Below are 21,604 nucleotides of genomic sequence, written 5' to 3'. Positions count from 1 at the left end.
GGTGTCACTATGCAGCAGCCCTTCGATACGTTACATACTGTATATGCATAGTTCCCCTTTAATCACTGACTGACAATGACTGTGTCAATAACTCCTCAACAGTTTCCTCTTTTCCCTGTAGTGCTGCTGCTGCTGCTGCTGCTGCTGCTGCTGCTGCTGCTGCTGCTGCTGCTGCTGCTGCTGCTGCTGCTGCTGCTGCTGCTGCTTCTTAAAGCTGAGGAGGAGCACGCACTCTGGAACTGATTTACTAATTTCACATCCATGCGTGGATGTGTGTAATGTGCCGGAATTTACCTCAATGCACAAACATCCAAAAAATGCCGCTCTGCTCTCTGTTTGACAGGCTCCAGCCTTTGTCAAGGGGACACAGACACATCCATGAGAATGACATAGATGAATAGATGCTAGACAAGCTTGCTTCAGGCTGAGTAGCCTACTGCTGACACGCGAGGGCAATAAAAGATGAAAACAAACAGGCAGCATCACATCCTTTAATGGGCACTGCCTGCCTTGCTTGCCCTGGATGCACAACACTGCTGTGTATATTCACAATAATCCATTCCACTGGATTTGGGAGGCTAAAATTAAATGTTGCCTAGAGCGACTGACTTAAAAAGAATTAATGTTTCTAATTTGGCCTTTGAAAAGATGCAGCTGTCCTCAGTGATGGTGAGGACAAGATGACACGGAGATCTTGTATCAGCAGGATGGAGTTACTTCTACAGGACAGTTTTTTTCTTTTATTGGTTGTGTGTCAATAGAACTTAAAGGTCCAGTGTGTAAAATGGGTGTGAAACTTGCAAAACGTGCTCTCTGTCTGGCTGGATTTCGCATTTGGGCTGCCATACAAACATGGTGGCACAAGATGGCGACAAAACAAGACCCTTGCTATATGTATATATAAAAGAATAATTATAAGGCTACGAAAACCAAACTAATTTCATTCTATAGTGATTATACACTTATACAAATATATTATTGGGTAGTATATTCAGATTTTGCCAAGAAACCTTGTTAATTATTACACACTGGACCTTTAAAACACTGCTACAAAACATTGTACCGCATAATATGACACGATAGAAATTAGTGCGTAATGCAGTGTTTATCATTTAGTAAATTTGATTCATCTTAGATAGTTTTACATATTATTCTATGTCTAAGGTGCAGAATTTAAAAAAAAAAGAAAATAGTTTTCTAAAATCTGTAAAAAGTTACCATCTTCAAGGTCAAAGCTGAGAGCTGCTAAAGCAGAAGACAGTATGCTGGTTGAGCTAATTAAAAAAGCCGTATAATAGTAAAATATCTGGCAGCCTGATATTGAGCACTGCTGTAGTTATAGGCATTTGGCAGCTGATGCATCAGACATGAAGAGAATGGAGATGGTCTGAGCTCTGGCTGAGCTGTGATTGGTGGATTGTGGCAAATGGGTAGTTGTCAGGGCCTGTTCCAGTGCAGAACCCAGCAGAACACAAGTCCATGCTGGCAAGATCTTCCAAACATGAGACGCTGATCCAAACCCAGTAGCCACTGAACCGGCTGCTCCATCAGACCTGGGCCAACGGAAACCAAGGACCATTTCTAGATACATTTAAATGGATTTATTTCTAAGGAGTAATTGGTTTGAAACAGCCACCAGCTGCTTGATAACATTACTTTCTAGCCGACCTCACAGGCACTACCCTTTGTGTGAGTACATTAACTGAAGAATAGATTTGTCACATCATGAACATAGCCTGTAGTTCGACGATGGTGATGGCAATTATATCATTGGACACTGCAGTTAATCTGAACACTGTGAGCAGATGGGAATAAATGGGGAATATTAACGTCAACAGCAGACATCAATATTTGTTATCAGGAGCAGAATCAGGACCGCAGCAGGAAACATACATATGAATATCTAACCGTCTGTTTGTGTGTCTGAGAGCAGCATCTCTAATAAATCTCTATGGCACAACACAAAAAAACATTTATCAATTCATTTAAATTCTCGCTATTAAGCAAAACACACTGAGTGGTGGTTTTAGGGTGTGAAGACCTCAGCTCAGCACAAGCTATTTTTAGAACAGTGGAGCAGAGCCGCAAGCTGCTCAGAGCTATGCTACGGAGGCTAAAGGGATTTCTTATCTCATCAAATACACAATCCAACAACTCCAAAACGCTCTCATGGACAAGTTGTGACCTTCACATTCACCACACTATGAGATAATAATGGAATGTTATGAGACAGAGTTGTTTTCAAGGTAAATTCATGCAAAAGCGCTGATGCGCGTTCCTGTCAGGGGCAATTTTTCAGCAAGCATTCTTTGTATTTCCCTTTAAAATAACTCTGTCTCGCAACGTTCCGTTATTATCTCATAGCGTGGTCAATGTGCAGGTCACAACTTGTCCACCAGAGCGTTTTGGAGTTGTTGGATTGTGTATTTGATGAGGGAAACCAAGAAATCCAGTTAGCCTCCGTAGCGTAGCTCTGAGCAGCTCGTGGCTCTGCTCCGCCGTTCTAAAAAATAGCTTGCACCAAAATGCCAAAATGTTGAACTATCCCTTTAACACACCTCCTGTTCACTATGTTTGATATTCAACCTTCTTTTTTCAACAAACATTTTTCATACAAATGACTTTACAAAACAACTTAGAAATGGAACCATCTGAAAATGGTTTCATGAGCTCTGAACTATCATGCAGCTCTGACAGCAAAGATTAATCAGCACCGACCTGAGAGCCGATCAGCAGCGAAATATCAATCACATGCGGAGAATTAACAGACAGCAACTAAATGAGGTCAGCTCTCCACAGACAGCCTGACCCTCCTTTTTATGGACATAAATTATGGGCTGTTCACAACATCTGTGGAAACATTGATCGTTTCCATCCGCCGCTGTCTGAGCAGGTTGAAAAATCCTCATGACACCGCCATCTGATGAACGAGGTCGCTTTTCTCGTCTAACAGCGCTTATTTGATCTAAACTCTTTTCTTCCATCTCTTCTCTACATGTTCATTTCTAACCATCGGGCGTCTTTAACAGGCGCAGAACGGAGATGGTGCAAAACACTGTCAGAGTCGGGTCAGTGAAACTGTCAGCATGTCATGTCCAATCAAAACAAGGTGCATCATGGTCAAAGTCAGTCGTTAAAGCAGCATTTGTTAGGAACAAGAGGATGTGGCTTTACACATTCAAGTTCCTGTTATGACATTACTGCAGATGCATCTGAATAAAGTGAACATGATGGAAGTCAACAGTCTTCTCCATGACAGTGGAGCTAAGAGACCATTTAAAGGCTCAGAAGTTAATCAGCTGATTAGAGTGTGACATCATCAGGTTACAATAGTGAACTTTTTCACTATATTCTATTTTTTGATATACTAAATTTTGGGTTTTCATTAAATGTAAGCCATAATCACTACAATTAAAAGAAATAAAGACATGTAATATTTCAGTCTGTGTGTAATGAATCTATATATGAGTTTCACTATTTGGATTGAACCACTGGCATAAATTAAAAATGCATTGAGAGGCACCAGAATCAACAGCCAAGAACCATGGGGACATATTTTTTAGAATGAAACCCTGATTGTGCAACTAATCAAAATATAAAATGCAGGCATAAATGAAAGCATATCTGGGCTGTTGTTTATCACACATCTATAAAAAAACATGTGTCATCTGAGAAATCAATGTGAAAGAGGATGAGAGGAGCTGATGTGAAGTGAATCAGGTGAACAGTGGAGACCCTGACTCTGTCACTGACTAGTTTTTGGCAGCGTCTTATCACCAGCCTGCAGGGGGGCTTTGTTGTTTGACTGTTTTGGGGCCATGTCCATTTGAAAAATATTGATATCTTACAGTATACATATTTGTATTCTCATGCCGTCTGCTGTGTTTTTGATGGCTGCTGAAAGTGACCTCCTCTGGCCCCTGAGCAAGCTGCTCAGCAGGAAGTGGCCGCTACTGTTTATAATATGATCAAAAACATGGAACTCTGTTAATATATAAAGAGGAATATATAAACACACAGTGCATACAGTATGCTTGTGAACATTCCTGGATTTAATCAATCAGTGAAATGAGGCCAGATCGCTGGAGAGGCGAGGAGCTGTTGACTGATGGCAGTTTAAATGTGTGTCAGAGTAAACAGTCGTCAGTCATCAGTCACTTCCACAGGGGAGGAAGCTGGAAGCAGCCATTAATATGAGATGGTTTATGTAAGTGACTTCACAATGAAACACAATAAGATTTGATTAACTTTGACTGGTTGGAAGCCTTCAGTAGAGCTGACCAATGGCGGCTTACAAAGACACATTGGGATGGTTGGGTTTGATCCTGTTGCCTGGAAGTGGCTTCAAAATGACCAAATGACCATTTTCAAATCAAATCAAATAAACTTTGAGGGAAATTCGTCTTGGGCCACAGAGTACTATTGTAGATACAGACAGTACTTACAGTCATACAATGTCATGTGAATGGACAGTGGAGTGACAATAAATAACAAATGAGAAGATAGACCCAACATGTCTACACAGTAAAGGTAAGAGCGTCCCAGCAGCAGTGGAATGGAGTTGTGTTGTAATGCACAGTCCCACACATTCTGCACTGCATTGAAAACAAACAGTCAAGAACATGGTTAGCTGTTGCACTCCAGAAGGAAAACAACACTGTCTCATATGAAACTTCTGACTCCAAAAGATGAATGAGAGCCAATCAAATCAGTTAAAGCAGTAAAAGCATCCCAGCTAATCACCAGACTAAAATGTAGTTAAAAAGAAATAATAAATAAACGACACACCTACCAGTTACCATGTTTTTAGAGACCTCAGTGCGATGAATTTGAAAAACATCCAAACAAATTTTTTGTACCAGTAACAAAAAGGAGCAGTCCTGGGATTAGGGTTTTTTTTTTAAATCTGTGATTATGAATCAATAATAGTGTCTATTTTGTAACTGGTCTTAGTGTTGAGCTGAGTTTGTACATCCTGCTGCTGAGGATCTGCTGTGCTCTTTTAATGATATTCAGAATGCAGTTATCAGTGTAAAGCTGCTGTTTAATACAAGCAACAAGGTCATGTTTCTCTCTAGAGCAAGAGATGCTGATTTTAATGGTCTCCACCCATACACACCAATGGGAACATAACTATATATATGGCTTGATGAATCATTTACATAAACATCATTCTCATCACCAAACTGCAGCGAACACTGTCACTATACAAAGAGTTCAGTATCAGTTCTATATCATTGAAGTGCTGCAGCTTCCACTGTCAAACCCTGACACAACACAGACACACCATAAACACCTCGTAGCTCCATTATGTGATAACGCTGCATTATGTAATAATGTAATACATTTTCACCTCCTTATGTAATAATGCCACATTTTGTAATAAACAGAGTGCACCAAAGTTTATCACATATTGCGTTCAAGAATTTTATGACAAAATGTGTCAGATTATGACAAAATGCAGCGTTATTACATAATGTGGCGCTACACACCTGTACCGTTTCATCCACAAACTTCATTGGACGTTCACCACTCTATAATAAAACTCTATATATCTGCGGTCAGGTACGACATTGTGTACCTGACAGCAGATAATAGTGACATCGTAACACACAGGCTGACCAGGCTGAGCAGCCGCTGGGGGCGGGGTTTAATTTGACCCCCCAATCGGAACCGGTACCTATTGGATTGGATCTGGGACCTCCTCTGTCAATCATCTGTAAATATACTGCGAGTAATATCACATTTTATGTGTTCTCTGTTACTCACAGATCGTCTGTGTTGGAGGATTATTAATCTGAGGAAAAAAGAAACAAGGGGGGAAAAAAGCGATTGACAGACGTCAATCGTCAGGTTACCGATGCAAATATGGAGAAGAGCAGGAAAAAAGAAAACAAAAGGGCACTAAGAGTAAGGTAAGAATATGGGATTAAGGAAGCCGATGGTTCTCTGGATGGTTTGTGGGCGGTTTTCAAAGGTAAACACACGTTTTTTTCAGTGGTTGTGGAGCCTGGTTCATGGACAGTACTGTTTGTGTGTGTAGTGGGTATACTGTATGTGCCGATTTTGACAACCGTAACACAACAACACGGCATTTGATGGTATTATTTTATGTTAAAAGCTCTTCCTGCTCGCTCCTTTGAATGGCCGGGGTAAAATACTAGTACTTCTGGTCTATTGTCGTTCATATCCCGAGTGTTTACTCAGAACTCTGAGACTCTTGCTTTAGTTTCTACGCATCAAACAAATGGAATTATCTGCAACGCACTCTCAAGATCACCCGTGGACAATTCAAGACAATGGTCTCACACCACTTCACCTAAGTGTGCAAATATTTCCATTGAGTGCTGCCCATTTTTCTGACTTTTAACTTTGTAGTTCTATGTAGCAATTGCATGAAATTAATTTAAAGTGTGCAATTTGACGGAGTTGAACAGACTGCAGGGCAGAGATGTGCACAGAGCGGGTTGGGAATAAAAATATAAAAATGTGAACTCACCCTGGACAGGACGACCTCTAAGGTGATGTTCTGAGGAGGAGCGCTGGGCACTGCAGAGACAAACACAAGACAATGTAAATACACCACATACAAAGACAGCAGCTCATTCATGTCACAGATTCAGAGACTGATGGTTCATAATTATATGCTGACCTTGGCAGACAGTATCTTACAGCAACTGTGCTAATACATCACAAAGTCAGTTTTGTCACTGACATGTTTACTTTAATTGGTGTTTTAGGAGAAAAAAAAAAAAATCAATCGTCCATCCAATAGTCTGCTACAGTGCTTCTCTACTCCCCCCAGGAGCTGCAAAGATAAACCCAATGACTTTAAAAGCTTTTAAAGGGATTTATCTTTCTGTCAAATGTCAGCCAGGTTTATGGAGGAGAAACAGTCATTTCCTTAAACATCCCTGCGTGAAACACTCTGAGCAGATCACAGCTCATGGCTTCACTGTGCTCCGGGAGCAACCACAGTGAAAAACGCAATTCGATGACCTGGTTTATGGCTTTTAAACTAATCATTCATCACTGGAAGGCGCTGAGGAGAAAGAGCCAGTTATGTCTCCCACATAATAGACAGAATAATGACTTATAAGCAGCCAGCCACATGAGAACAGAGGTTTGGGAGGTTCTTCTCTACGTAGCAGCCTGGTGTCATTTGCATGGAACTGAACCAAGGTAAACACAGTGGCTTATACAGTGCAATGGAGGAAAAATCAACATATGTGTCCTGCTGCCTTCAGTTAGCTCACACACAACAATTGATAATGTCAGAATCAATCGCTCTAATTCGGCGTAATTCTATCAATCGATCCTAACGCTCCTGCTTTAACCATTTAAATGTTTCTAATGCTGATTTAATAGTTTGGAACATGTTTGACCAGAGCATTTGATCATATATAATAAAATATATACTGTATGATGAACATGAGTTCAGAGGATATCAGCTTTTGCACTGATGAACATTGACGTTTTCTCCTTGTTTTAGGCACAAAAAAAAGATTAAGGAGGTACTTAACATGAGCTTGTACCTCTCAAAGACTCTGGACCTGAATATCCTCCTATTTGAAATGACTTTTTTTTTTAATACTGTTTTGCAGGATTGCACAAGTTGTTAATTCATGTTCCATTACACATGTTTTTAGCCATTGGACCGATCCCACAAATTGTATGCAATTTGTAGTGAGAGACATCAAATAAATGAAAAAGTTCATGGTAACAGAAAAAAAAAAAGAATAATAGTAAAGGGAAAAAAATAAGGGTGGGACAAAGACAGTAAAATAAAGAAATACGCTAAGCATAAGATAAAACAAATATATATATATATATATTTGTTTTTTTTGGTTTGTTTGTTTTGTTTTGTTTTACCTATTTGAAATGACGTTATGTTAGTTTTTTTTTTTTTCAGTGTCAGTGTCTTGGCTAGGTGTTGAACTGGCCCTGTTTGGTGTCAGACGACTGTCAGTCAATCATCACGATGACATCAGCACAGACAGGAAGCTGACAGACGGATGCTGGCGTTCAGTCTGTGTGATCCCACTGTGTCACCGCGGCAAAACCAGACTGCCACCAGAGGAATGACAAGTGTCATAACACACACACACACACACACACACACACACACACACACACACACACACTGACATCACAAAAAAGTGATGGAAAATATGGATGAGGAAGAAGTTGATGGAGAGGACTCATAAGAAAATCTAAACAAATAAAATAAGCTAGATGATGGGGGAGGGAATAAAAATGAGAAAGCAAAACAGTGAAAAGACAAAACAAAGGTGATTTAGTCAATAGATAAGATAATGGGAATGCAGGGAAAGGAGAAGATGAAAACAAACAATATGAAAAATGATAAAGGGAAACATAGGGATGATTAAGAGGAAGATGACTAAGGCCGGCTGCACAGAATGATGATGAAGATACAGATGCCTGGGAGATGAACTAAGATGCTCACATTGAGAATCAAAGTGTTTTGGTCTGAATGAACTGTCTGTCCACACAGACGGCTGATTAACTGTCACAAAGCTTATCTATTGATTCAGCTGTTCATTGTGTGTTGGTGTGTGTGTGTGTGTGCGTTGCATTGTGGGTTCAATTAGCCCACAAGTCATTGTTATCATCCAGACGCAGCCAGAAGACTCACAATACAGCCACTCTGCATCATTTTGTGTGTGTATGTGTGTGTGATCACTTCATGGTGTGCCTGCAGCTGGACAGATGTCTTCATTCTCTATTAAAGGGCCCATGGGATAAAAAAATATATTTTTCACTTTTAATCCTCTATCTGCATGTTAACTGTTCATTTATCTGTAGATATTTAATTTTTATATTGATCATACAGAAAGGTTATCATCTGAGTATCTTTACACATCTTCATCTTCCTGTAAAACTGTTTCAAAGATTTGATGACTCATCGTACACTCAGGCGTTCCTGACTTGTGTCCAATTAAAAGTGTTTCTTTGATGTTTACGCTCCTCTCCTGAAACATAAACCCTTAAATACACAGCATGCGTGGCATGGAATGGACTGCCTTCAGCCATGAAGAGCATGAGTTCACTTACCTCCTTTAAAATTGCCCTAAAGGGTTGGCTGAGAGCGACTTTTTAGTTTAAGATCAAAAGATGGTCGTTGTCTTTGAGCTATGTATGTGTATATCTTTAATATTGTCAAGTTGTACCCCGATTTCTCTGTGTGGAGGCACACCCACACATTCCCTTCATGGACATGCACTTACACCCACTGACACGCATGGACACACACACTCAGGGACCACAATGGAAATAAGCCAATGGCTTTTTTGTGTTTTTATCTCTTTGGTAGCAGTTGTGTTGACGTATGTTTTATTTTCTTTTAAAACATTCTGTATGTTACCAATAAAGATGTCTATCTATCTATCTATCTATCTATCTATCTATCTATCTATCTATCTATCTATCTATCTATCTATCTATCTATCTATCTATCTATCTATGTCAGACAATCCTGTCACACAGAACACAGGTCGCCTGGTTCCATGTGATGTTCATGTGGGACTTATGAGGGATCAGCACGATTTCTACAGATCAAACTGTGTTGTAGTGTCATTGTAACGCTGCACAAGTGGCTAGAGTTAGAGATCCCCCAGTGACTCCCTGAGTCTCCAGAGGCCAGAGCTGTCTGAAGACTGACAACGTCCTGAAGTCAGTCGGTCGATGTCAGTTGTGTCTGCAGATTCTGAAAATGCCAGAGGACCCGGTCAAAATCTAGTTCAGGACAATGTAAGGTCAATGTGTGAACGTAGTTGACATGGGATGTTGTGACTTCTAACTGGTGACTGCTGTTTTCAGTCTTCGCTCACATACAATATTTAAAGGGACTGTCGCTACCCGATCTGCGACGCTACCCGATCTGTGACAGCCACGTACGGCAACTCCACTTGGACAAACTTAGTTGAATTGACTTAGGATCACTGCCCTATGTACGTCGCCAGAGACGGTTTATCTTTTTATTTATTTTTTTAAATACTTTATTAGTAATGTAAATTGAGGGTTGGTTGTGGTGGTCTGGATCTTGCTGCTCAGAAAACAGGAACACAGGCGGACTTTTAATGTTTACTGTCCTCTTTTCTCGCCGGCCTCATCACCATGACAACCACAAACAATCACAACTACCACAACACTCACTGAATAAACGAGTCTGCCGCGGCTGTCTTATGACGGACCTCCGCGGTTTTTATTTTATTTTATTTTATTTTTTAATCATTTTCACAGTACTTTAAGCATGTACGCAAATCGGGCAGTGCCCAAATGAAGTTTGTCCAAGTGGAGTTGCCGTAGGCAGCTGTCCAAGATGGCGGCCGGTCTGCGCATGCGCAGACCAGTTTTGTCACAGACCAGGTAGCGTCGCAAATCGGGTAGTGACAGGGACAGTTCAACATTTTGGCAAACTGGCCCATTGCCCATCACCATAATCCCTATAGTTTTAGCAGTAGGTTTGTTACCTTTAATTGTTGATGCAAGCTATTTTTAGAACGGTGGAGCAGAGCCGTGAGCTGTTCAGAGCTACGCTACGGAGGCTAATAGGATTTCTTGGTTTCCCTCATCAAACTCATCAAATACACAATCCAACACGGTACCTTACGAGACACAGTTGTTTTAGAGGTAAATTCATGCAAAACCGCTGATGCGTGTTTCCGTCAGGGGCAGTTTTTTCAGCAAGCAGTCTCTGCATTTGCCTCGAAAACAACTCTGTCTCATAACGTTCTGTTATTATCTTATCCAATTAAAAGTTGATGTTCCTCCCCTGAAACATAAACCCTGTCAGATTTATCCCAGACAATCCTGCACTCAGATTGGCCCTGAAAAACTCCTGGGTTTTTAAACTTGAGGTTTACTCTGTGCTGATTGGTCAGACTCAAAGTGGGATGTGACGCCAAGAGAAAACCCTGAAATAAGCAGCATTTTAAAAGCCTGGCGTTATTAAAAAAAATATATTCAAGGCCAGAAAAAAGAGAATAAAAGACGTTTGATAGTAGTGGTATTAAAAAATTAACTACTAATTGGAACCAAGCATTATTATACAGCGTCTATACTCTGGGGAAAATGGGGGCGGGACTAGATAAGCTTTTGCTTCTCCCGCTTTCCCTTTCCATTGTGATGATGATTGATCTAACTGGCATGCCCGAAATAAACAAATAAACAAAACAACAACAACAAGAGCCGAGTGAGAGGACAGTTCAGGAACTCCTGCAGTGGAAACGCGATTTATGAGGCTAATGATGTGAAGTTTTAGTGTGTTTGCTTGATTGACAACTGTAACACACTCATTAGTTTTTGTTGAGAAAACTTATTTCTCTACTTTTCTTAGTTTAAACCAATTTAAGATATTCCGTCTGTGATTTTGTCTCACTTGCTAGTATTTTGTGACTTCATGTTAAACATTATCATTAGTAACTATGTTATTTCAACATGTAGATGAGTTTCTGCTCACAGTCATTAGTGGATGTGACTCCCTCTGTTCTGTCCCATGGCACAAGTGACTTCAATGCACAACTTTGAGCCCGTCTCTCTGGGCGCTGAGGGTTAAAGGGCTGTTGCGTTATGTCGACGACGGGTCCTCTCAAATGTAGGAAAACGAGGACGGGTGTGTGTGTATGAGTGCATGAGAGACTCCATTTCTGTTTCAGGCTGAGAGGCTTAAATGAAGCAAGTCTCTCCTCATCTCGCTGCTTAATTAAAGACCCCTGAGTCCCCTAATGAAACCATTGACAGCAGGCGAGAGAGAGAGAGATAGAGACTCACGTCTAGGAGAGAGTTTGTTGCTTTTTCTTGGTTCTTCATTCCTTCTCCTTCATCCAAAGTAATGACCCGTCTCTCTCTCTCTCACACACACCCCCACACACACACACATGTCAAACTGCATATATCAGAGATGCTCTAAACTTGGAGTTCATGGACTGACTGACTGCTCCCGCGTCACACTCAGTTTATACTTATTCTCGTTTAGCGATGATTAAAAGAAACTGTCTATAACTTTCTATATTTGCCTGCTTTGATGCGTGATATTTCAATTACACCACTACAAGCTGTGTGAGGAAATTAAAGCTGCAAGTTGGTCGTTGACAACATAGCTGGAAAAAAAAAACAGTAAAGGTGTAGAGGAAAGTGCACGTAGAACTCCAGATATCAACTAGCAGAGTGAGCTGAGTGGAGTGGAGGAGCAGTCAGCTACACAGAGACCATCACTGTGATCTGGTCCGGACCAGCTTGAAGCTGATTTATTAGTTGGGCCTGTCAGTGACACTCTCTGTGGGGTAGGATATCAGCACTGAAATGCTGCTCTCCAAAGGAACCCATTAAAAAAAAAAAAACATGGTGGTTCAAAATATATTTGAGAACTGAGCCTGAGCTGCTAAACTAATTTTTTTTTTAGAACAAAAAATAAAAAATGACTTTTGTGATAAAATAATGGAAACTCAATATTCACAGCTTCTTCCAGAGCTTTGCCTGGATCCACCATCCTCCTTCAGGATTAGATCTGCCTGCAAGTTCAGCCCTCGATGCAGAATCGCTGGACGTGTCGGCCATGACCAAATCGTGTGAAAATCGGCCTGAAATCGTGTAGTCTGATCCTGCCTTAAAGGGATAGTTCAGTTTTTTTGAAGTGGGGTTGTATGAGCTACAAATGCCCATTAAGTAGAGTAGAGGAGGAAGGTCTCTGCTCTCCCCCACTGTCCACCTATCAGCTGTTTGGATCAGCGGTGTGTGGCAGAGGTGGAGTGATACGGTGCGCCATGGAGCCTGCCTGTGTGTAGGAATACTGAGGAGTACTGAGTGAGTTAGTTAGTTCCAGATAAACAAACTTTTTTTCCGACCAGCTGATGTGTTGTAAATTTTTACTTTAGATCATACTCTTGAACTGATGGATTATTTCTTGTAGGCGGCGAAAATACGCTGATAAATCGTCCCTCATTAACAGTGTAGCCTACAGTGTGTCTTGGTGCAGAGCGATGTGCCAGTGTTTCTCAGTGGGGGGGGTGCTTTCTTTTTATTTTATTTAACCTTTATTTATTCAGGAATGATCCATTGAGATTAAAAAATCTCTTTTTCGAGGATGTCCATTTTTAATATCCATTGAGATTAAAAAAATCTATTTTTCGAGGATGTCGAAAATGTCGTTTCTACTGCATCTAGTGTACATACAACTCCACTTAAAAAAAACTGAACTATCCCTTTAACCCTCCTCTGCTAAGTCTGTGTACATAACACAGCCCCAGTCATGCTGTGTGGGGAACTGATCAGACACAAATTAATGAAGGAACATGCTAAATTAATTAAAATAATTAAGCTGCTACAGGTGATGAGAGGCTGAGGTAGAACTCACCGTCTGATTGGGTGGTGACGCTGACGGGCTCAGACGCCGTGCCCGGTCCGTAGCGGTTTATGGCCAGAACCCGAACCGTGTACTCGGTGAACTTGTTGAGTCCTTCCATTTTGTAGTTGAGTCCGTTCACCTCCACACTCTGAAACAACACAGCAGCCGTCCAGAAAGTTAGAGCTGAATAAATATTTTTACCTCCCACTCAACTCCATGTTCTGACAAGCGGCGCTACATCTGTTTGTGCTGCTGACCTGCTCCTTGCCAGATGGGCTTTCAGTCCACAGCAGTCTGTAGCCCAGCACGGGGCCGTTGGGGAGGCTGGGGGGCTCCCAGCTCACCTGGACCGAGGTGGGAGACAGAGCTCCTGCTTGGAGGGACTCCACCCTGCTGGGGACCTGGACTGTAGAGACACAGAGGACACACACTGCTCACACACACACGCAAATACTCACTACTGCTACTGTTGCATACCTTCTACTACATTAGCACATTAGCAGTTTGGTATATTCTCAGTATTTACGGTGAACATTATCGGCTTTGTATTGTCACATTATGTAATAAAGTTGCATTATGTAATAATCTATAGGGCTGGGAATCTTTTACTATCTCACAATAAGATTTGATTGTGATTTTTGAAGCTACGATTCGTTTCAAAATCGATTTTCGATTCAAAACGATTTGATTCATAATGATTTGTGCTTCAGTCTCTCGGTGTGCAAAGAATCCTCATGATCTACTCCAGTCTGCTTTGCAAGACAGAATGACTAAGGTGTCTTTTTCACATTTATTGAGTTTTAAACATTTGTCCATGCTTAGATGGAATTGTTGAAACTGTTGCATAAAAGCAATATCACATATTACTTAAGTAACAACATTAAAAGTACCTCTGTATTAAAAATAAATAGTGCAGTTAAACATGCTGCCTTTTAAATTCTAAGGAAATGGAGGTCGACAGCCAGCAGATTTGTTTCATTTTTTTATTTTTTAAAATCGATTTTGGGACATTTTATATCGATTCTGAATCATATTAAATGAGAATTGCGATTCTTAACCCCTAATAATCTATATGGTGATTATGTAATACATTTTCACCTCATGATGTAATGATGTCACATTTTGCGATAAAATTCTTAAATGCAATATGTAATAAACTTTGCCACATTTTGTAATAAGTTGTTACATATTGCATCAGTTATTACAAAATGCAGATGTTGCACTTTTTTATATAGAAAATGTAATAATATGGTGCATTATGTAACAACTTATTACAAAATGCGGCAACGTTTATTACATATTGCGTTCAAGAATGTATTGCATCATGAGGTGAAAATCTATTAAATTATTACAAAGTTTCAGATACCCGTATAGTTTTTCATTGTATCATTTGATAGGACTCCACTAAGTGGTGTAAATCATCTGCTTAAATAACATGAGAAGCATATTGTTCTGTGATCTATGTGATTTTTTGTTTTATGTTGCAGGAATGTCAAAGACTGTATTTCCCTTTGCTATGCTAAAATTCAAATAAAGATATTGTGGAAAAAAAAGAAATATTACAAAGTGCAGTGTTATAACCTAATGTGGCGCTACAGGCTTCAATATGTTAGAATATTTCTGGATGGAGAAGTGAGTCTGAACTTTTTCAGTCTAGACATTTCCATCCACATAAATGATGTTCTGTTTGACTGGAGTGTGCTCCAGCGTTACACACTGAGTCTGTCTCGTTAAAGAGTACTCTACTGATTTAATGCTGGTCTACAAAGTTCAGGGACACACCACAGGCACATAAAAAACTAATATTTAAAAATGAATCAGCAATGAATAAATAGATTGCCTTTATTGTCATCGGTGATCACATACATACAACACAATTTCCTGTCTCTCGTAAAAGAAAACTATATCCATTCACTCATATACGCATCCATAAAATAAAATAACTGTTAACAGATCAAATATGATAAAGTGCTGTTAAAATGATAGGCTCAACTTCTTCTGCAGTTATTGGTTCTGGGTTAAGCCTCTATAGATTCAAGAAGAAGAAATCAATTTCCCTCCAGTACACAAGATACAAGGTGCACTAAATATGAAAAACATTTAATTGTGTGTGTGTGTGTGTCTCACGGTCAGGCTTGGTGGTGATCCTCAGGGCGTTGGAGCTCTCTCCTGGTCCCACGTCATTGTAGGCGATGACTCTGAAGCTGTAGTTCTCCTCTGGTCTCAGGTTGGAAACCGTCAGCTCCAAAGACTCGGGCTCCGACACGTTCACTGACCGCTCCCTGCCACGGGAAAACACCAACAGGCATGTTACATGTTGCATCGGTTATTACAAAATGCAAGTGTTGCACTTTTTTAATGAAGAAAATGTAATGATTGGGTGCATTATGTAACAACCTATTACAAAATGTACCAATGTTTACAGCAGGTTGCATTCAAGAATGTTATTACAAAATGTGGCAGATTATTACACAATGTAGCGTTCTTACACCATGAGGTGAAAATATATGACATTATTCAATCATGTGGTGCTTCATGGTTCCAGTGCTAGTTCAGAGCCAGAGAATGACTTAGCACCAGTACTTTGTTTTTTTCACCATCTAAGCTCCGCCTCCTGGCTCTCAAACCTGGTTCCAGACAAATACCAACTCCTCTCTGGTCTAGAGCCAAGAACCCGACTACATCAGGGACCAGCGCAAACACTGCACCGCTATTTATAAAACAATAACCAAGCAAGTTAAAGCCAGGCAGCAGCGGTGGACAGAGGACGAGACCCAGTACTTCCTGGTTCTGTGGTCTTCCACAAAGAATAAGAATAAGCCTCCGTGGGCGAAGCCCGTATTCAAACAGATGCAGCAGGAGATGGCTGCAGCCTGTTATGACCAGACCCTGGATCAGTTGATTAAGAAAGTGAAGAAACTAAAACAAGACTACAGGGACCAGAAACAAGAGGCTGGAGCACAGTCTGAAGACGTCTTAAAGACAGACTGCACTCCAGCACTTTACAAACAACTGATGCACTTCATCTTTCTTATCTATTATTTATTTATTGTTGTGTGTGTCAGGTTGCGCATGCTGCCCTGTGTGCCTTTTTAATTGCCCCTTGGGGATGAATAAAGTGATTTGATCAACTGATTGATTGATTGATTGATTGATTGATTGATTGATTGATTGATTGATTGATTGATTGATTGATTGATTGATTGATTGATTGAACGAACCAAACAACCGGGGCTCTGAACTCGGCCACTGCTGTGGCATGCTGCTGTGGATGAGTCTGTAGTATAACCTTCCTCTTGTTAGCTTTCTGCTACCATCTCTTGTTTTGACCCATGTTTTAAATCAAATACACTAAAAACTTTTTTTTTTCATCCAATTAGTTTTTCTTCTCTTGGTTACATTGTTAAGCTTCCATATCCATGAAAAGGTTGGTTTTAATATTTTTGGTGTGGGCCCCAGGGCCTTTTTTGTCAGTCTACCCCTTGACTTCAATGTAACCTTCATGTCAGCTTCCTGCTACCATCTCTTAAAATCAGCTGTAAAAACACACTAAAAACAATTATTTATCATTCCATTTGCTCTTGGTTACAGTCCAGAGACGTCCATTCTACATTAAAGGGATAGTTCAACATTTTGGCAAATTGGCCCATTGCCATAATTGCTATAGTCATAGCAGTAGGTTCGTTACCTTTAATTGTAGGTGTAAGCTATTTTTAGTACAGCGGAGCGCAGCAGCAGGCTGCTCAGAGCTACGCTATGGAGGCTAAGGGAATTTCTTGGTTTCCCTCATTAAACTCATCAAATACAAAATCCCAAAACTCCACAGCGCTTTTGTAGACAAGTTGTGAGCTGCACAACCACCACGCTATGAGATAATGACGGAACGATACGAAACTGAGCCGTTTTCGAGGTAAATTCATACAAAACCGCTGATGCGCGTTGCGTTCAGGGACAGTTTTTCAGCAAGCAGTCTCCGTATTTGCCCTGTGTTTACCTCGAAAACGGCTCCGTTTTGTATCGTTCCGTCATTATCTCATAGCGTGGTGGTTGTGCAGGTCACAACTTGTCTACAAAAGCGCTGTGGAGTTTTGGGATGTTGAATTTGATGAGTTTAATGAGGGAAACCAAGAAATTCCCTTAGCCTCCATAGCGTAGCTCTGAGCAGCCAGCTGCTGCGCTCCACCGTACTGAAAATAGCTTACACCTACAATTAAAGGTAATGAACCTACTGCTATGACTATAGCGATTATGGCAATGGGCCAATTTGCCAAAATGTTGAACTATCCCTTTAACTGGTGACTCGAAATGTCCCGTAGTTCTGTGATGTTGGTCTCTACGTGTCGACCCTGTGACAGACTGTGGACCTGTCCAGTGGTAAACCCTGGACATTTTATAAAGGTACAGATAATGACAGCTGTAATCAGATGTAATCTGTGTTATCCCCCCAGTGAGAGCCTTTAATCCCCAGATTAAAGCACCTCTCCCACTGTTCAGTCCTCAGCTAATCACCACATCACTGACTCATTCTCGTGTCAGTCGGCTGCAGCTTTCCATTCTATTTCTCGAGGAATAGTTGATTCCTTTCCCAAAACTTTTGCGCTTGATACAGCACAGCTTTTGTTTTTGTTTTGTACAGTCATGATAGAACCAAAGATCAACATCACTATGATGGAAAAACATGATAAATGTGCCCCTGTTGTTCCTAATGGTTAGTTTAATGGGTTATAAAAATGGTCTAATAACACACAGAGTGCCCCTTGGAATGTGACAATATGTCAGTGTTTTGCCAGGTTTGAGCTTTTGCCACAAAATAAAGTGAGTTTTAAATAAAATAATCAATTTCCCATTATTTGGTAATTTGTAAACAACGAATTAATCCTAATCCCAATAAACATGTCACGGCATGTATTGTATGATTTTAGAAATCATCATTTGTAGAACACAAATGTCCGCAGTGAATTTCATGTCCATCAGGCTGTTGAGAGTCTGTGGATCACAGACAGTGGCAGAGCAACAAATTAACCAATACTGTATCATCATCCACAGCAGCAGCAGCAGCAGCAGCAGCAGCAGCAGCAGCAGCAGCAGCAGCAGCAGCAGACAGCCACCGAGGTTAAAGAAAATCTAAAAGGTGAGAAGAGTTCTCAGAGATTTATGAATCTTTATTTCCCTCTGAGCTGCTGAGTTAAAGGCAGACAGGTCGGTGCTGGATGTGGAGTTAACCAGCAGGTCTCTGTCCGTCACACAGTGTGAACTCTGTTTGCCCTTCGAAGGCCAGTCTGAGGTCAGTCTGCCTGGAAACAGGTGACCCACGGAGAGAGGCTTCTCTGTCTGCTTCTAATGCCACTCATTCTCTCATCTGTCTGATGTGTCTTGTAGCAGCTTTTTTTTTTTTACATCTGTAACATCTTATTACGATAGAGTTAGGGTTGCTCAGATTAGGGTTTTTGTGGCCGATCACCAATCACTGATCTCTGAAATCATTATCGCCAATACCGATTACGTGTGTGTGTGTGTATGTATAGAGCAGTGGTTCCCAAAGTGTGGTACGCGTACCCCTAGGGGTACGTGAGCGCATTGCAGGGGGTACGTAGAAACATTAATTAATTTATTACCAAGATGATAAGTAGATATTCCAAGTCACTTCATAAACCCATTACTGAAATGGTACGTGTGCCACAACTAGTTCCCCCCAGAAGACAACAACCTGTAGCACAGCTTTGTATAGTTGTCAAAAGTATCAATGCAAAACGGCGCATCTGGATACATTACTGGTTTCTAAAGTATCGATATTAACAGCGCGCCCCCACAGCGCCCGACGCGCGCACTCGACAGGCAGGGCAGAGCAGAGCAGAGCAGAGCAGGCAGCGTCCAGAGCGTTTGGACTTGAGTGAGTAACAGAGTTACACAGAACTAGACGCACGTAGGGTGAATTTAGCCCTAAAAGTTTAAAACGGCGATATTAACGGCAACACTCCTCTCTCGTCTCCTCTCTCGTCTCCTCTCTTTTTCTCCGCTGTCTGCGTGCACGTGTGTGTGTGTTGTGAGGGAGGAGGGAGGGGGGAGGGGGGGAGCCCTGTCCGTCAGAGGAGATGCATTAATGAATGTAATGAAACAATAGCAACATGCTGGAATTGCACAACTCTTAGTTAGCTTTTCATTTAATTAAAAAAACAAAAACAAACATCTGTTATAAGTCCCTTTGATTATAATAAAAATAAAATATTGGAACAATAATAAGCTGGGAGACACTGCTGCTGTATTGAATATGATGTCATATTCAATATTTTTCTGGGTATTGGAATTGAGTTAGAAATTTTAGTATTGTGACAATCCTACAACTCTGTGAAGACACATTTGACCACAACAAACACCACAACAGCCAGAAACAACTAAAATGCAGGAGAATGGTGTAAAATGTCTTTGTACAAATTGAAGAGAGAAACTGAAATGATTTTCGTTTCTTAATCAGTTGTGTTAAGTTATGACCACTTTTGGAGAATCATCAACACGTATGAGGGAGGGGGTACTTGTGGTATGGCAAAACGGCTCAGGGGGTACGCAAGACAAAAAAGTTTGGGAACCACTGGTATAGAGTATAGACATATTGGCTGAAGCTAGATATGCACTGACTATGAACACGTTTTTTAAAATTTATTTATGTCTCAATTTAAAAACTAACTTTTAAATTCAGTACCTATGTGACTTCTTGTTCTTCATCAACACATCCTGGCAGCTGAGAATATTACTGTCAGATACTGTCCCCCCTCTTTAAATATGGAAGGAGGCAAAAATCACAGGACATGTCTGTTCTGATGAAACAAGTCAGCCGTCCTGAAATGTGTGTTTCTTTTCTATAATACACCATATACATATCGGAGGTGACGTCTTTCCACATGCAGGCTTCCTTCTCCTTTTAACATGCACATTCACGACCATGAAATAATAACGGAACTTTACGAGACAGAGTTGTCAACTCTGTCTCGTAACATTCTGTTATTATCTCATAGCGTGGTGAATGTGCAGGTCACAACTTGTCCACCAGAGTGATTTGGAGTTGTTGGATTGTGTATTTGATGAGTTTTGAGGGAAAGCCCGGAAATAGCATGAGTCTCTGTAGTAGGCCTGGGACGATAATCAATAAATCAATTAATCGCACGATAAATGAAAATGAACTCGATAGTTTTTCCGGCCTCGATAAATCGCCATGTGCATGCACGTATTTGTTTTCCTGGTCTCTGGCCTCCAACCAGGCTGGATGACAAGAGGCTTCACTCTGTGCATCGGTCTCAGCACCTGGGCCGTTTGTTTTGCAGAATGAAAGGAGTGAACCCTCTTTTCAGTCATCCAGGATCTTTGTTTCCCAGAATGCATTTGGCAGCAACCGGCAGCGCTAGCTGTAAAGCTAAGCAGCTAAAAAGCTATTTTACCACAATTCTTGCTGCGGCGCTGTTAACACGTCACTTTTTAAAGTTTTAATATTTTTTCATGCGAGAAAGTCAGTTCAGATCCCCAGTCTGTGATCAGTTTATCCACATATCGCCTGTTAGGAGATTTCCTCCGACGTTTTTGGAGCTAATGTGGTAGCAGCGAGCAGGAGGAGCGGGGCTTCCCACAGTCTGCAGCCGTCTGCAGCAGCTCACGGGCCGGTCAACCTCCGTCATTGGGGGAGAAAACGACTAAGAAAACTTATCAGCAGGTTTTTAGAGGTTTACCGCCGGCTGGTTTAATACTTTTTAGGAGATAAATGCTAGTCTCATTGATGAAATCTTACACCTGTGGAAGTCATATTAGTTTGTTTGAATGAAAAGTGGAGCTTCAGGTGTATAACGTTATTGGACAGAAGAGCTGCACTGTGAATTATTTTTTGTTTATTTTATTTATTTAGGATAGTAGCTATATAAGTTCTTGTCATTCCAATTACAATGGTTAAAAAAAAATACTCATGAGAAATAAAAGTTTATCGCATTTTAAAGGGTCTACTTGCATTATTATGAAATATTATTATTATATTAGTGGTTAATTTGTTCTCAAAAAAATGTGTCAATAATATCGTTTATCGTCAATAATTTGTTGGACAACATATCGTCCAGCAAAATTTATTATCGTCCCAGGCCTACTCTGTAGCATTAGCTGAACAGCTCGCCCCAGCCGATCTAAAAACAGCTTGCACTGACAATAAAAGGTAACAAACCTACTCCTAGGACTATAGGGATTATGGCAATGGGCCAATTTGCC

General features: G+C 40.7%; 1 protein-coding gene across 2 annotated transcripts in view; it reads right to left on the bottom strand.

Annotated features, from left to right (window-relative positions):
- dcc (DCC netrin 1 receptor) overlaps positions 1 to 21,604 on the bottom strand; it is a 346,433-nt gene that overhangs the window by 123,439 nt on the left and 201,390 nt on the right. For both annotated transcript variants that reach the window (XM_085794193.1, XM_085794194.1), the window contains exons 9-12: positions 15,494 to 15,648; positions 13,624 to 13,772; positions 13,376 to 13,514; positions 6,500 to 6,549 (exon numbers count right to left, since the gene is read on the bottom strand). In XM_085794193.1, coding sequence (XP_085650319.1) covers positions 6,500 to 6,549; positions 13,376 to 13,514; positions 13,624 to 13,772; positions 15,494 to 15,648 — 493 coding nt within the window. The remainder of the gene's footprint in view (positions 1 to 6,499; positions 6,550 to 13,375; positions 13,515 to 13,623; positions 13,773 to 15,493; positions 15,649 to 21,604) is intronic.

The sequence above is a fragment of the Trachurus japonicus genome, chromosome 12 (assembly GCF_045865225.1).
Source record: "Trachurus japonicus isolate A0001 chromosome 12, Traja_1.0".
In the NCBI taxonomy this organism is placed as follows: Eukaryota; Metazoa; Chordata; class Actinopteri; order Carangiformes; family Carangidae; genus Trachurus; species Trachurus japonicus.
Note: the sequence above shows the minus strand (reverse complement) of the source record. Positions and strands in the feature narration are given on the sequence as shown.